This window comes from Myotis yumanensis, unplaced genomic scaffold (genome assembly GCF_028538775.1).
Source record: "Myotis yumanensis isolate MYYU_CA2020_CCGP unplaced genomic scaffold, mMyoYum1.0.hap1 SCAF_2, whole genome shotgun sequence".
Classification (NCBI taxonomy): Eukaryota; Metazoa; Chordata; class Mammalia; order Chiroptera; family Vespertilionidae; genus Myotis; species Myotis yumanensis.
Window position 1 is genome coordinate 137982864 of NW_027223753.1, and position 16666 is coordinate 137999529.

The 16666-nt window shown below is 44.1% G+C and overlaps 1 protein-coding gene and 1 non-coding gene across 2 annotated transcripts; both read right to left on the reverse strand.

Moving 5' to 3' along the window:
- Window positions 1-205: 205 nt before the first annotated feature.
- LNP1 (leukemia NUP98 fusion partner 1) lies at window positions 206-16182 on the reverse strand. The gene is made up of 3 exons (XM_070403513.1): window positions 15852-16182; window positions 5812-6042; window positions 206-1321 (listed from the first exon to the last, which is right to left on the reverse strand). The coding sequence occupies exons 1-3, from the start codon at window positions 16011-16013 to the stop codon at window positions 1172-1174; spliced, it is 543 nt and encodes a 180-aa protein (XP_070259614.1). The 5' UTR covers window positions 16014-16182; the 3' UTR covers window positions 206-1171.
- LOC139004505 (U6 spliceosomal RNA) lies at window positions 6422-6528 on the reverse strand. The gene has a single exon (XR_011470387.1). It is a non-coding gene; the product is annotated as a U6 spliceosomal RNA (small nuclear RNA).
- Window positions 16183-16666: the final 484 nt, after the last annotated feature.

Below are 16666 nucleotides of genomic sequence, written 5' to 3' on the forward strand. Positions count from 1 at the left end.
ACCCTGGGATTAAGAGTCCCATGCTGTTGGTGGAGTCCAACCCCAGTGGGTCCAGGGGTCCCCAAAGGTGTGGACGGAGTCAGCGAAGAAGGAATGACACGAAGACAGCCTTCAGTTGATCAGCAGCCTAGTCAGGACCTCTAGCCAGGATCTCCAGCCAAAGTTCTGGTCGGAGTTCTGGTTAGGAACTGATGAGGATCTGATGAGGATCTGATGTTTATTGTCTTGTTACATCCGTATTTATACCAGCCGATTTTAATCCTGTCAATTTCTATTACAAAGGTTAGGGCGTTTCTTATCTCCATTCCAGGGAGTAAATATTATGTAGCTTAACTACCCGCCTGGCACTTAATTAAGGGGTTGTATCCCATCCCTAACCTCAGGGAAAGATCCCCACCTGGGGAAACAACCTTTCTCGGAGAGGTGACCTTGGTTAAAACACATGGCGCTAAAGGGAGCAAACATATTAAGAACAGTATGCTATATATGCCAGGTCCCTTGAAACATATGCTGTGCAGATGTTTCTTTCCTGCAGCGACTGTGTCAAGCAGCAAGGATGGACCGGCTTCCGGCAGAGTCACACCAATGACGTTTAAGATTATTTGTGATATTGATGTGAAGAAGGACTGGTGAAGAAGTATAGATGGCTCTTTAAATATCTTTCTTTACGTTTTCAAGAATTACTTTATTCTATTAAAATATCTTTCATCCTTCTTACTAGAGGCCTGGTGCACAAATTCATGTACAGGTAGGGTCTGGCCAGCTCGCCCCGATCAGGACCAATCAGGCCAGCCAGCTGGGGGAAAGGGACATTGGCAGCTGGCCCCACCCAGATAGGGGTGAAGGGGGCCAATAGGGGGCAGGGCCAGTTGGGGGGAGGGGCCACCCTACCCCCTGGTCAAATTCCCAGTAGAACTCCTGGGTGAGGGGACAATTTGCATATTAGCCTTTTATTATATAGGATTCCATAAAAGGACAACAAAGCAGATCAAACTCTCAACTCAAATGCCAGAGCTAGAGAATGACACAGTCTTCTTGGGGAGCAGTGGAACCAGCGCCCACTCCCATCACTCAGCATCGCAGACAGTTTTTTACAGCTACCACCCCCAGCGTAGGATACAGAACTCAAAAAACGCAGCAGCATCTGTCGTCCTAAAGTGGAAACAAAGTCCTACTTGGGTCCTTTCTCCGAGAGAGGACCCATGTGTGCCTCCCCATGCTCTTCCTTCCCAGAGCTCTTTCTTTCCTTCGCTTTCTCCCAGGACCTCGTCTCCATCCGCAGACTTTCTCTTTCATTTCTTTCCTTCCTGCTCTCATGTCCCTGGAAGAGAAGGTCGGAAAAGCATGAAAGTGCCAGCGGCTGACAACATTCCGCATGTCTCTTAATTATCAGAAATGAAGCAAGGCCTGACCATTGAGCAGACTTCCACACCTCGGTTTCTTGTAATAAATTAGCATAAGCCTAAGGGTGGTGCTAAGCGTTTTAGTCATAAATAAAAGGAATAGGGGGCCTGTGATGGTCTATGGAGGACACTCAGCCGGCACATGACTGACTCTGCCGCTGACACATGGAGGGAGGTGATTTCACAGCACAAAACTGAAAAGGGATGTGGTAAGTGACTCACACGTGCAATGATTCTAACCTCCCTGTGTCCACTCTCTTAAATTATATTAATAGTAGGGTTTGCACTAGGTTTAATCTGAGGACTTTGTGAAGACTGAAGTGTCAAAAAAACACCCAAATCATCAACAGTCCCCAGCAGGTTACCCAGGGGCCCATATTCACTGGGATCGGGAGATACGGCACCAACTACAGGACACAACTTCCTACATTTTATATCTAGGTGGAGGGACACAGACAATAAGTCTAAAAAGAAACAAGAGAATAACCAATAGTGACGAGTGCAATGATAACTATGAACAGGATGAAATGATAGGGAACTATTGGGGGCGGGGGGTGCTTCTTTCATTTCCATGGTCAGGGAAGGCCTTTCAAAGAGTGGTGATGATGATATCTGTTTACACTTTTCTCTTTTAAAGTAAAAGAAATGAAATCATTGTTCTCCCCTCCTCCATCTGATCTAGAAACGCCCGGGAACCCCTAAATGCCTGTCAAATGAATTGATGCAGTGGCGAGTGGCGGTGAGATGAGCAAGGTCAGGACTCAGCCCTGCGGGGGTGTCAGTTACTCTGCAGTGTAAATTGTTTGTGGAATGTACCTAGGTCGTTTCATTTCTATCCATGCGGGTCCATCCGTCACAGAAGACAGAAAGCCAAACAAATGATGAAGCTGAGATACAAACTAAGAGGAACTTAAAAATTGAAATAGCTCCATAAATGTGCCTCCAGATTATTTTCATTAGGTGCAGCAGTTGTGTTTAGACACATCCATCTGATCAAAATTTATATTTAGCAGCCATGAATGTCTCTAATACTTAAAGAACAGTATAAAAAAGAAAATATGGTGATGATTATTTCCACTTTGGCTTTTCCTTTATTGAGAATAAAGACTGAGAAATGCTCAAAAGTAATGACCTGAGATATTTTTCTTATCTCACTTAGAAACAAAATGTGAAAATCATCAATATAAGCCAATTGAGTTTTTCAATATCACGATAATATTGAAAAGTCATTTGTTGTTGGTCATAATCAGCTACAAAAGCAATTTCTGGGTCTTTTTGATGCTAAAGGATACAGAATTTAAATCTACATCTTAGTATGCACCTGGAGCCCAAACAAAAGAAAATAAATGTCATTTTTAAATTCACTGACAAATCACACTTTTTAATGTAGTTAGCTTTGGAAAGATGTATCAGTTGTGAAATAGAAAAAAGTTTTAAAATATCTGTATATGTTCTGAATTTTTAATTTTGTATTAAGATAAATTTTATAATATACTCGTTAAAGCTGACATAAGAGAAAATATTAAATTTAAAATTATTTACTATAAATATTTTTATCACATGAAAATTGAAATAATTTTGTAAATTCCTAGCAGGTTTCTAGCTATTATAGTACACTAGAGGCCCAATTGGTACACCGGTGGGGTCCCTTGGCCTGGCCTGCAGGGATCAGGCCGAGACTGGTTCTCTGACATCCCCTGAGGGGTCCTGGATTGTGAGAGGGCAGTTCTTGGGTGACACACCCCAGAATCCAGCTCCCTCCTCTCTGGTTCCAGGTGTGTCACCTGAGAACCGCCACTGCCAAGTGACCGCAGCTCAGTAGCTCCTGCTTTGAGCGTCTACCCCCTGGTGGTTAGTGCGGGTCATAGCTACTGGCCAGCTGGTCGGCCAGTCGACTAGTGGGCTGGCCAGCCAATTGCTTAGGCCAGTGGTCGGCAAACCGCGGCTCGTGAGCCACATGCAGCTCTTTGGCCCCGTGGCATGGGTCACGAAGTTTCGCGCACCCGCACGTGGTACTTTGTGGAAGAGCCACACTCAAGGGGCCAGTTTGCCTACCACTGGCTTAGGCTTTTATATATATAGATACTATGAAAAGAATTCTTGAGTTAAAAAAAAAAAAAAAAAACAGTTGAAAATGCTGCCTTGGTTATCTTGGCATTCAAAAGGTAGAACTTGGGCCCAGCCGGCATGGCTCAGTGGTTCAGCATCGATCTACAAACCAGGAGGTCACGGTTCAATTCTTGGTCAGGGCACATGCCCAGGTTGCAGGTTAGATCCCCAGTAGGGGGCATGCAGGAGGCAGCCAATCAATGATTCTCCCTCATCATTGATGTTTCTCTCTCACTCCCTCTCCCTTCCTTTCTGAAATAAGTTAAAATACATTTTTTTAAAAAAAAAAAAAAAAAAGGAAGAACTTGGGAAATGAATGGAACAACATGTTATATTTTAGGAATAATGTGATAAATATTTCAATAAAAAAAACATTTACACACTTTTAGGGCTTATAATATTAGCAAATGGTTTCACTTTTATAAGATTATGTGAAAAATAATTCAAGGCCATTAGAATCAACAGAGAAGTGTTTAGATTAAAATATTTTTCAAAATATACTTATACCCTACCTTATTCCAGAAAGGATTTAAGGCAGTTAAATTTCCTAAATGAATATAATCAGTAACTTTAACGTGTAGTTTTAAAACAGGAATTCCTTCACTTCTTGCCAAAAGATCATAATCTTAATCTAACTATGAGGAAATATCAGATAAACCCAATTTGAACGTCATTCTAAAAAGTAACTGCCCTGTACTCTTCAGCTGACAGTGTTACACAAGACAGGTGAAGACTGAGGAACTGCTGCAGAATAAAACAGATTAAAGAGAATGAATTGCTTTCAACACATGATCTGCAATCTCCCTACAAAGAATATTATCAGGACAAGAGGCAAAATAGGGATAAGGTCAATAGATTAGATACAAAAGTATTGCATTGGTGGTAATTTCCTGAGTTTCATTATTGTACTGTGTTTATATAAAAGAATGTTCTAGTGCTCTCGTTTGGGGATGGGAAGGAGAAAGAGAGTATAGTAAATATGATAAGTGTTAATATCTGGAGGGAATATAGATGAAGAGTGTATTCTTTGTACTATTCTTGTAACATTGCTCTAAGTCTGAAACCATATTTTTTTAAAGCAGTATAAAGAAAGGATAAAACAGGAGCTCTTGATAAGTGACAGCTGTTTACTATTCTTCCTTCTGTATTCCTCTATGATCAGGTGAAGAGAGCAGCTTACTGAAGGAGGAACATAGATGCACAGGATTACTCTGACAAAAGTGAGGCAAAGGCACACAGTACAGTCCCAGCAGCCATTACTGCTGGGCAGAAAGCATTGTGCTCAGATGGGCAATGAGGTAGGCAGCACCGGAGTGTCCTTGCTGTGCACAGAGCGTAGCTGAAGAACCAGGCGGTAATACACCTAGGTTCGCTTATTTGCTCTGTCTACTATATGGCAGAATATATCATCATTCCTGTTTTTCAAAATAAAACAAACAGCGAAGGACCACAAAAAAAGAAGTATTTTGTTCAAGACCACTCAGTGAGCAAGTTTCCCCAAAGTAACTGTACCCCAAAATTAATTGATCTCTACCTTATTACTCTATGAAGCAAGCTCAGCATCACCAGTGGAGCTTCTATTATTCCCCCATTTTCAGCCTGTCTTCCTTGTACTTTACTGAGACCCTCCCAAGGCCACTATGAGCACTTGGACCACCCCTACTCCTGGAAACTTACTACTAGTAAATAGTGACCAGAGAGTTCCCTCCACATGCTTTTTAAAAGTTCAAGGGAACGTGGCATCACAGACTACTTGCTACTGGATTAAATACTGCACAGGAGAAGTGCAAGGAGAATGAGTCACAATTATCCTATATAATAAAAGGCTAATATGCAAATTATCCCCCTTTACCAGGAGTTAGACCGGGAGTTTGACAAGGGGACGGGGCCGGTCAGCCAACTGCCCACAGCCCCTCCCCCCGGCTGGACCTACCCCTGATCACCCCTCCCCCACTCCGATCGGCTGGACCCCACCCATGCACAAATTCGTGCACCGGGCCTCTAGTTTATAATAAGGGTGGTGAAAGCAGTCTCAAAGAACTAGAGGACCTCCATAACAAAAACATTCCACTATTGGTCCTCCAGGAATTCTTCCTACACCAGAAGCCTTCAATAAAAATAATTAAAAATTATGTACATCTGGGCTCTGTACAGTAAAACTGAGTGTCATTTTTCAAAGATCTCATCAACAAGCTGTAAATGAAAAAGCTAGATTTGTTCTCCACGAGTATGGGGAGGAAGAACCCTTTGGGTTTCCTTTTCTAAAGTGGCTTAAATATTCAATAACTCTGTTACATACCAAAGACAGAGAGCGTTTGGTTCTAAAGCACAGTTGTTGTTCAAAGGACTCTGAAAATGCCCGAGTTTTGGAATGGGATCTTCTGTTTGATTCCAATGGGTCCTTGAAGGGCCCATCCTCTGAGTGTTTTCTGTACTCCCTCATGTGGTTACGACATCGAAATCCCTGGTCCTCATGAGAATGCCTTCTAGGATGGCTGTCATATGATGTGACTCTGGGAAGCACAGGAAACTGGAAATATAGAATAAAAATGTTTACAACATAAAGAGACTGCATGAAATTAGCTCAGAGACAGAACAGCCATAAATTACTAACTAAACAAACCTCAGGTTGAACTGAAATTTTATCTTTTTCATCAGTGGGACCTTTCTTCTACAATAAAGCACTAGAATCAATTGGTTAAAACATTACGTAGAACATCCCAAGACTAACTATCTTGCTCCTCCACCATTAGGGCAATATCATGAAGCATTCAAAGCCTTGAGTTGATATGTATAAGTAAATTCCAAAATCATAACAAATTTTAATGAAACCATACATGTTTAAGAAATAATACAAAAATGTATATGTGATTTCTGTACAAAGAAGGAATTTCTTTTTTTGTTTTTTGAAAAATATGGAATGCTTCACGAATTTGCGTGTCATCCTTGTGCAGGGGCCATCCTAACTTTCTCTGTATCGTTCCAATTTTAGTATATGTGCTGCCGAAGCAAGCACCAAAAAAGGAATTTCTAAGCAGAAGAGCAATGGAATAAATCAGAATGAAAAAAATTAATTTAACTATGCAAAAAAAGCTAATATACATAAAATACAACTTAAATAGTAGACAAAAAACAAAAATCATGTGCTACATGTTACTAATGTTTAATAATATCCTGACAATACATAGTATATCTTACATACATACAGAAAAACATAGAAATCATGTAATACAATGACATAAGTGTTCAAATCACATTGGGAAATGACCACAGAAGAATATTTCAGAGAAATCAAGCTTCTTAGAAGAATTATGACACTTGCTCTCCCAATTTCCCTCACTACCCAATCCACTCCATTCAAACTTTTGCATCCACAACTAATTTTGGTTACGATGTTGGTCTCAATGTTGCCAAGTTCTGTGCACATTTTGGTTCTGATTAATTCAGTAGCATTCGACCCATTTGCCCTTCTGGAAACACTCTGTCCCTTGCCATCTACCACTGTACCCTTAGCTTCCCTTTGCTCTTTCTTCCTGTGACCTCACCCACCACCTTTGCCTCGCTAATAGCTAATCATCCTTCAGTCACCACTAAACTGCATACCCCCAGAAAGCCTTTCCTGCCACCCTGATTGGTTCAGGTCCCTGTTAGATGTTCTCCTGGGCGCTCATACCTCTCATCATATAATCAGTAATTTGGGTAATTTTGTAATATGTCTCTCTTCTCCATTAATTTGTATCTCCATGACATCAAGGGCTATGTTTCATTCTCTGCTGAAATCCTAGTCCTATGCAGCACCTTGCCTTATTCACAGGATGAGTTTATTAAATATCTACTGGATTAATAGATATATAAAGAATGAAAAAAAATGCCAAATGGTAAAAATTGTTTATGCTTATTTGTTACCAAAGATTATTTAAATGAAATAATGTACAATGTTGCCTTTCAGGTTAGCAAAAATAAAAATAAAAATGTTTCTTAGTGATACCAAGAAGCAGCAAGAGTGGAGAGAGATAGGCCTGTGATTCCTGGCTGGTAGGACTATAAATGGACACACCTTCCCAGTAAGCCATTGGCAAAATATGTTGGGAGGTTAAAATATCCTGCTCCTTGGACCCATCTGTTGAGTGTTGTTATGGGCTGAGTTGTGTCCCTCCCCTCCAATTCACATACTGAAGCTCTATGTGAGATACTCAGAATGTGACTTCATTTGGAGCTAGAAGAGCAGTTCTCAACCTGTGGGTCAAGACCCCTTTGGGGGTCGAACGACCCTTTCACAGGGGTCGCCTAAGACCATCGGAAAACACATATATAATTACATATTTTTTTGTGATTAATCACTGTGCTTTAACTATGTTCAATTTGTAACAATGAAATTGGGGGTCACCACAACATGAGGAACTGTATTAAAGGGTTTCGGCATTAGGAAGGTTGAGAACTACCGAGCTAGAACCTTTAAGGATTAGGTTAAAATAAGGCCACTAGGGTGGGCCCTAGTCCAGTCTGACTGGTGTCCTAATAGAAGAGGAAATTTGGACACGCAGAGACCACCAAGGATGTGTTCACACAGGAAAAACCATGTGAGGACACAGTGAGAAGGTGGCTGTCTGTAAGACAAGGAGGGAGCCCCAGAAGAAACGTCTGCCGACTCCTTGATCTTGGGCTTCCCACCTCCACATCTGTGAGGAAATAAATTTCTATTATTCAAGCCACCCAGACTGGAGCATTTTGCAGCCCTAGAAGACAAATACACATGTCTAGAAACTTACTGTCAAACGATGATCAGAAATATGGTTAAAGATTTGTAAAGCTGCCAAGATATATGAGGGGAATATGTACGTACAAGTCCACTTATGGTTCTTGGTGCTGTGAATAAGTTGGGGAGCAAAACAGGCAGTGTGCCCATCTTGGAGCTCATGTCTGCCTCAGAGAAAAAACACAAAACAAATAGGCCACATGCTTACTCCTTTGGCTAATGTTACAAAGGTTCAAGGTGGCCCTAGCCGATTTGGCTCAATGGATAGAGCTTTGACCTGCGGACTGAAGGGTCCCGGGTTTGATTCCCGTCAAGGGGATGTACCTCAGTTGCAGGCTAGATCCCCAGCCCTGGTCGGGATGCATGCAGGAGGCAACCAATCCATGTGTCTCTTTCACATCTAGATTTCTTCTGTCTTTCCCCCTCCATTTCATTCTCTCTAAACAGCAATGGAAAAATATCCTCGGGTGAGGATTAACCAAAAACAAGGCAAAACCTAAAGGTTCAAGGTGCAATGAGAGGATATAACAGGGTGAAACTGTGTGTACTTGGGTGGGTGAGGCTGGGAAGATTAGCAGGAAACTTCCGTGTAGGTGTGATGACTAAGCTACAATCTGAAGGACAAACAGGGTTAATTAGAGAACAGGAACATTTTCTGCCTGAGGACTAGCACCACGGGTGCCCAGGCCCTGTCACAGGAGGAGCTGTGGGGTGGAAGGAAGAGAAGCCTGCTGGGGCTGGAGGGCATGGGGGCCTGAGGGGAGGGAGACTGGAATGGGGAGGTGTGGAGGGGCTTGAAGTAAGGTGCTAGCTTAGGATGGGCAATCGTAAAACATACCGAACTGTGACCAAAGGTTTTTCTCGGTGATGTGGCATTGTGTTTGTTTTCTCCTTCTTTTTAGTATTTTTCAAGTTTTCTACAATGAGTGAATTTACATTATCAAGAAAAAAAATGATATTTTAAAATTTTGAGATAGACAGGGAAGCACAAATACTGCATGATGCCACTTACATGAGGTATCTAACACAGTCAAACGCAAAAAACAAACAAACAACCAAAACACATAAATAGTCAAACTCATAGAAACAAAAAGTAGGTTGATGGTTGCCAGGGGATAAAGGAGGGGAAATGGAACGTTGCTAATCAGTGGATATAAAATTTCAGTTATGCAAGATGAATGAGTTCCAGAGATCTGCTTTAAAGTATTGTGCCTCTAGATAACAACAATGGGTTATATACTTTAAAAACTGCAAAAAATGAAAATCTGCTGAGGGTATAGATCCCAGGTTAACTGTTCTTACCACAATTACATTTTTTATAACTTTTAAAATAGGTTTTTATTGATTTTTTTAGAGAGAGAGAGGAAGAGAGGGAGAGAGAAAGAGACACGTCAATTGGCTGCCTCCTGCACACCCCCTACTGGAGATGGAACCCACAACCTGGGCATGTGCTCTGACCGGGAATCGAGCCAGTGACCTCTTGGTGCATGGGACGACGCTCAACTAACAGCCACACCGGCCAGGCACCACAATAACATTTTCAAACAAAATTTTAAAATGTGAGGCTGGGAGTGAAATATTGATATCTTCTTCCACTGAAAGGTCTGAAAAGATTAGCAAGAGTTATGCCCAGCCAGTGTGGCTCAATGGTTGAGCATCAACCCATGAACCAGGAGGTCACTGGTTCAGTTCCCACCTGGTTAGGGCATATGCCCGGGTTGCGGGCTGGATCCCCAATAAGGGGTGTGCAGGAGGCAGCCAATCCATGATTCTCTCTCATCATTGATGTTTCTATCTCTCCCTCTCCCCTCCTCTCTCCTTAAAATCAACAAAAACAACAACATATATTTTTTAAAAAAGAATGGCAAGAGTTTCAATCACAATATCTTCTTATATCCGGTGGAATTTCCAGTTTGTTGTTTTTGGTGTGGGACTTTGTGAGAAACAAGTATAAAAGAGCACTCTAATCGGTTACAGGGAGAAACTCCCACTTTTAAAAATGTTACTTACTATGCAAGTTCTACTTTTGCAATTTTATACACCTTTGTGATGTAATTTCCCTGACAAAGACATGAATCAATGCCCCCACATCACTTATTTTTACCAAGTGTGTACTTGTCTCCTGCACAGTCATGGAAGGAGGCTTTGTCACTTGGGGTGGGGTCTGGCCTCACCGGCTGAGCTCCCAGGGGCCCCAGCGGCAGAGCCTGCGGCAGACACTGACTCTCAGAGCAGTAACTATCCAGTGCGCTGACTCTCATTACAGAAGAGGTTCTAACAGCCTAGCTGTTTTCACGGTGGGCCCAGGAAACCGGTGCTGTTAAAAAAAAAAAAAAAAAAAAAAAAAAAAAAAAAAAAAGCCCTGTGTACTCTCTGACCCCAAGTTCTGATTTTAAAGATGTTGATTATGTAAGATCTTCACTTCAGAGCTTAACAACGTGATGTTCTTTATCCTGCTGTTCACTGCAGTCACCCTTGAGTTGTACCCCTCCTGTCCTCTGAGTACACACAAGCTCCTGGCCACCCACTGACAGCGAGGTGAGAAACAGTGAGCAGAAAGATGAGGTGCTGGGTGTGGAGTCTTAGTGCAGTGTGTACCAGGCACTCTGGGGACTCTGACCTTGATCGCTAACCTCGGAACAAATCCTCCCAGGAAGTCATGCTTCCTCACTTACAGATGAGGAAAATGAATTTTAGCTCAGCTCAGTGATTTGCCTAAGACATGTGTGCCTAGTGACTACTGGAGAAATCAAGTGCCATGCCTAAGCATGAGGCATCTCTTTCTTGGATTAATAATTCTAAACTTTTATCTTGAACAGCAGCAAAAACTTCATTCTATTTCTATGTGAAACTGCCTAAAAATGTCACTTTTAACAATGTACCAGACGTAGCAGAATTCTACTGCAAAAGTAATAATAATACTTTGTAGGTCTTCAGGAATTATACTGTGTAAGAATTTTATGTGAGGAATCTTATATAATAAAGAGCTAATATGCAAATGGTCATCACGCCCTCATGTCATCACGCCCTGTCACGCCTTAACTGCTCAGACACTCAACACTGGGGAGAGAAGAATGGAGACCAGCCAGACACAAATGAGCTCACGAGAGAGGAATGGGGACCACCCAGGCTGCAGCCCGGGAGAATGACAAGCTGCCTGCCCCGAGGTCCCGTGTGCCAGTGGCTGGGGCTGGGGCCCGGGAGAGGGACAAGCCACCCGCACCACGGTCCCAGGCACCTGCAGCTGCAGCTGCAGCCCAGGTGAAGCCGCCCACCCACAATCCCCTGCGGCTGCGGCCAGCCCTGGCGAAGCTGGGCCGGGTCCTGGGTGCCTGCAGCCAGCCAGGTGGAGGGAAGCCCAGGTCCCACGTGCCTGCGACCGGCCAGAGGAGGAACTCCTGAGTCCTGGGTACAGGGTGAGGCAGAGGCGGTTAGGGGCAATCAGGCCAGCAGGGGAGCAGTTAGGGGTGATCAGGCTGGTAGGGGAGCAGTTAGGGGTGATCAGGCAGGCAGGCAGAGGTGGTTAGGGGTGATCAGGCAGGCAGGCAGGCAGAGGTGGTTAGGGGTGATCAGGCAGGCAGGTAGGTGAGCAGTTAGGAGCCAGCGGTCCCAGATTGCAAGTTGGACATCCCCCAAGGGGTCCCAGATTGGAGAGGGTGCAGGCCAGGATGAGGGACCCCCCCCTCCACCATGCACGAATTTTGTGCACTGGGCCTCTAGTCTATATATATAAAAGGTTAATATGCTAAGTGTCCATCCGACTGGTAGCTATGACACACATTGACCACCAGGGGGCAGACATTCAACACAGGAGCTGCCAAGCTGCAGTGACTTGGCAGGGGCAGTTCTAGGGTGATGCACCCCAGAACCAGAGAGGAGGGAGCCCAATTCCTCATGAGGACACGCGATTCCACCTTCAGCTGTGGGTTATGTTGTTGCCGGGGCACTGTCGGCCCCGAATCTGGTTTACTGCACACTTGCGTTTGTGTTCCACACCCTGTATGACAGCAACTTTGCAGAGTGCCCTCTCGCATTCCAGGACCCCTCAGGGGATGTCAGAGAGCTGGTTTTGGCCTGATCCCTGCAGGCCAGGCCAAGGACCCCACCTGCCAGAGGGACCCTGCTCACTCCGCAGATGCCCTTCGAGCCACGCCCCACCCAGGTACGGCCAGTTGGGGAGGGACCGTGGGAGGTTGGCTCCAGGGTATGCCCGGCCCCTCTCACCCAGTCCAGCCCCGCCAGTCACCTTCTAATTAATTTCCTGTCAATGTGCATGAATCTGTGCACCGGGTCACTAGTAATATATAACAGTGTCTAATGATATCATCAGAGTCGAGATGGATGTAAATTAGTCGACAAACAGAAACAGCATCAGGGAAAAAAAATTCCAGTTTTCAGTTGATAAAGTGGTAGGTAGTTCTTGTAGAAATAATAAAGAGATGCAATATCATCCACTGGACATCCTTTAGGGAAACTAAAGGATATTCTAAACTATGCATTTACTTATTTATATTTTTTTAACAATGCATTTAAATGCTTTTTTTTTTTATTGTGGGAATAAATGAATCCTGCTCTGTCATACAGTGGCACTAAATCATGCCGTGGCAGGTGAAACTGCCATGAAGACCCTATCACTAGTCATAACTAGGGACATAAGGGAGAACTAAAGAAAGCCTCCTGGCACTTATGATGCTCCATGCCTCAGACACTTGGAACCTTCCCCGAGGTTGCTCCTCCTTTCAAGGACTTGTCTCCCGCATTCAGAAACTGAAGCAGCCAAACTAAGCTCATCTAAACCCATGCCACTGAGATCATACCCCCAGATGCCATTAAATTCAATCTTGTATAGTAATGTTTTCCTCCACTGGGTCTCCACTGTCCAGTGATGACCATTCTTGGTGAGAACATCTCTTAGTCAACTCAAGCTGCCATAACAAAATACCATAGGTTGGGGGGCTTGGACAGCAGATTTATTTTTCAGAGTCTGGAGGGCTGAGAAGGCCAAGGTCAAAGTGACGGCCAGCTCAGCCCTCTGCCGGCCCAAAGATGGCTTCGTTCTCTCCGTGTGCTCGCCTTTCCTCGGTGTATGCACATGGAGGGAGAGAAAGAACAAGCTCACTGGTGCCTCTTCCTGTAAGGGCACCATCGCGTCTGGCCGGGCCCTGCCCTCCTGACCTCACCTAAACCCAATTACCTCGCAGGTGTGTGAGCAGTGCTTGCAGGGGGTCCTGCCCCAGCCCTCCCTGTGGAGAGTAGCTACACGGGAACCACCCCATTGGCGAGATGAAGACAGACGATAACATGGGGGGAGGAGGATGTGTTCTTTTAAAGCAAATTTTAAAAACCTTGGCTGCAGGTAGGTAGAGGCTTACTTTGTATCCCCTGTCCCCTCAATTGACATAATGTGGGCAGCACATATGCTGCCCCCCGGAGCACAGAAGAAGCACTGAGATGTTAAAGCACTGAGAAAGTCCATTTGATGTTAAAGCCCTAGACCAGTGAACCCAGCACCTAAAACTCACGGAAAAACATTGCAACCTAGCCCGGCTGGTGCGGCTTAGTAATTGAGCGATGACCTATGAACCAGGAGATCACAGTTCCATTCCCAGTCAGTGCACATGCCCGGGTTGTGGGCTTTATCCCCAGTAGGGGGCATGCAGGAGGCAGCCAATCAATGATTCTCATCATTGCTGTTTCTCTCTCTCTCTCTCTCTCTCTCTCTCTCTCTCTCTTTCCCTTCCTCTCTGAAAGCAATAAAAATATATTTTAAAAACAAACAAAATATACATTGCAACCTAAAAGTCAATTCTCTAAATAAAGGATTTATCTCAGTTTTTAAAGTCTAATAGATAGTAAAACTTATTTAAGAAATCATATTTTATGTCATGTATCTTCCTTTGTTTTCATATTTTCTGTGGCTCCAAAGGGCTGTTGTGATAAATAGTAAATCACATTTTTTCCTCTTTGTTTCTTCCTGGTTCACATTATCTGGAAACTGGAAACTAATCATGTCCTGGCTCACACATTGTGAATGCCTCACTTGATGTGGAACATAAGAGATTAAAATAGGAGTGTGATAAGTAGGTGTTCTGTTTTACAACAGAGTCAGGGAAAGTCAGAGCAAGAAGTGTCCTCAGAGATCATCCAGCCCAATCTCTTCTTTTTCACGTCAGGAACCTGAACTCACAGAGGTGTTGAAACTTGCCCTTTGTCCAGGAGCATACATTTAGTAAGAGACCTATTTTTAAACATTTGTGTCTCAAAGGGGTCTCATTCCCCACCTTGCTGATCACTGGGAACAAAAAAGGTTGCACCTGAGAACTCAGGAGCTAAACATAAAATAAAATAACATGACCCCCTAAATTACTTGGTTCTGGGGTTGGCAGAAACAGGGGGTGGGGAGGGATGCTCTGGTACCTAGAATTCTAAGTGACTCGTAAAAAACAAAAGCTGTAGCATCGCTGTGTGGCTGTGAGGCAGAGGGCAGACATGTCCACTGTGGAGTCTTCTAACCCCTGCTCCCAGGTGAGCGGAGAGAACCCTGCCGGTACCTGCTGCCCAGTCCGAACCTCCTCAGGCCCATCCATTCCCCTCTGAGGGCTTTCCAGCTCACATCTTACTCCCTAGACACTGGGTGGTCTGCCCAGACGCAGGAAAGTAGTGCTGAGGATGGGAGAATGTTGGTTCCCTCTCCCAGCAGGAAACCAAATGAGAACCAGAAAAAAAGTGTATCAAATTTATCAAAGGGGGTTATTATTTATTTAAAAATATACTTTTATTCATTTCAGAGAGGAAGGGAAAGGGGGGGTGGAGGGGAGAGAGAGAGAGAGAGAGAGAGAGAGAGAGAGAGAGAGAGAGAAACATCAATGAGAGACACATCCATCAGCAGCTGCCTTCCGTAGGCACCCCGACCAGGGACTGAACCCACAACTTGGGTATGTGCCCTGATCAGGAATTGAACCTGTGTCCCTTTGGAATATGGGGCAACACTCCAGCCAACTGAGCCACACTGGCTGAGCAAAGGGAGTGATTTATTATGTGGAATCCCCAGGTCCTTAGAATTCGCCAAATAGTGAAGTTATTTTCACTATTTTAAAAAGACTATTGGAAATCACACATCGGTCCACACCGATGCTACACAGACTAACTATAGCATCAGGTTTCTTCCCTTTGACCTGAATCATATTGTCACTCAGTAGGATTATCTCAGGCTTATCAGGAACTCTGCATAGAAGTTAAAGATACCTTAGTACTAAAAATGAAGAAATCATTATATAAAAAAAAAAATCAAGAAGAAAAAAGAAAAATAAATAAAAAGGAAATTTAAAAAGGAAAAAGAAAAAACCAATAAAAAATAATTTAAAAAATAATAATAATAAAGAAATCACTACCTAGTAGAAGAAAATCAGGTCCCTTGGAGGATAAGACAAATTGATAAAAGGCATTTTTGTGGACATAAAGAAGATTTGGGAGTACTGATTTTCAACCAAAGAAAACTTTATACTGCGGGACTCTTCAAAAATTATCTATGAGAAATCCCCCTCCCCTAGCCCAGCCCTCCCCTGTTCCATGGGATCACTCACTGGGCAGGGCAGGGAAGCTTTCCTGTAACCGGTGTCCTGTGATCCTCGGCGGGCCCGGAGTCCTCTCTCGTCCTCCTCTATCCAGCTGTGACCCCAGAAGCTGCTCATCCACTTGGCAAAAGACACATCATCATCATCATCATCATCATCTCTGTGCTCCATGGAGAGGTGATTCAAAATAGCCAAGGCCTGTCCCTAAATCTGGCAGAGAGGAATATTGTCAAACTCAGCTGACTTGGTGAAACCTAGCATCTCCCCAAAGACAAAAAAAGAAGCTGGTGTTTTCAAATGGTCTCAGAAAATGGATCCTTAAAAGGAGAAAGATTTACTAAACAACCCCTTCACCATCAGGCAGCCCGGGGAAATGTCTATTTATAAATTGTGCTGCCCACACGCGCCCCCCCCTGCCCGCCCCCCCCCCCCCCACCCGCCCCGCGCCTTGTCTCTTTAAATTGAGAGGCTTTGTAATCCTTCCATTGCCAGGCTAGTGCCTTGCAGCCTCAGGGTGGGAAGCACAGTCCACTGCCTGATGTTCCCAGTGCTCTGCTGCCCATGGCAGTGATGGCGTCTCCAGCTGTCAATGATGATCCTGCATGACCCTTCATCATATGCCTGTCAGCCCCAGGTCGGCTCTTAAATGGGGTCACTCACAGGGACAGACTGACTGCAGCCGGCAAGATGGCCAGCTATAGGCATGTCATATCTAGAGCTAGATACTCTCCTAATAAATAAAATTGATGTCGATATAAAATGCAGCTCCTGGGACAAAGGGTGTTTTAGCCCTGGCCAGTGTGGCTCAGCTGGTTGGGCGTCAT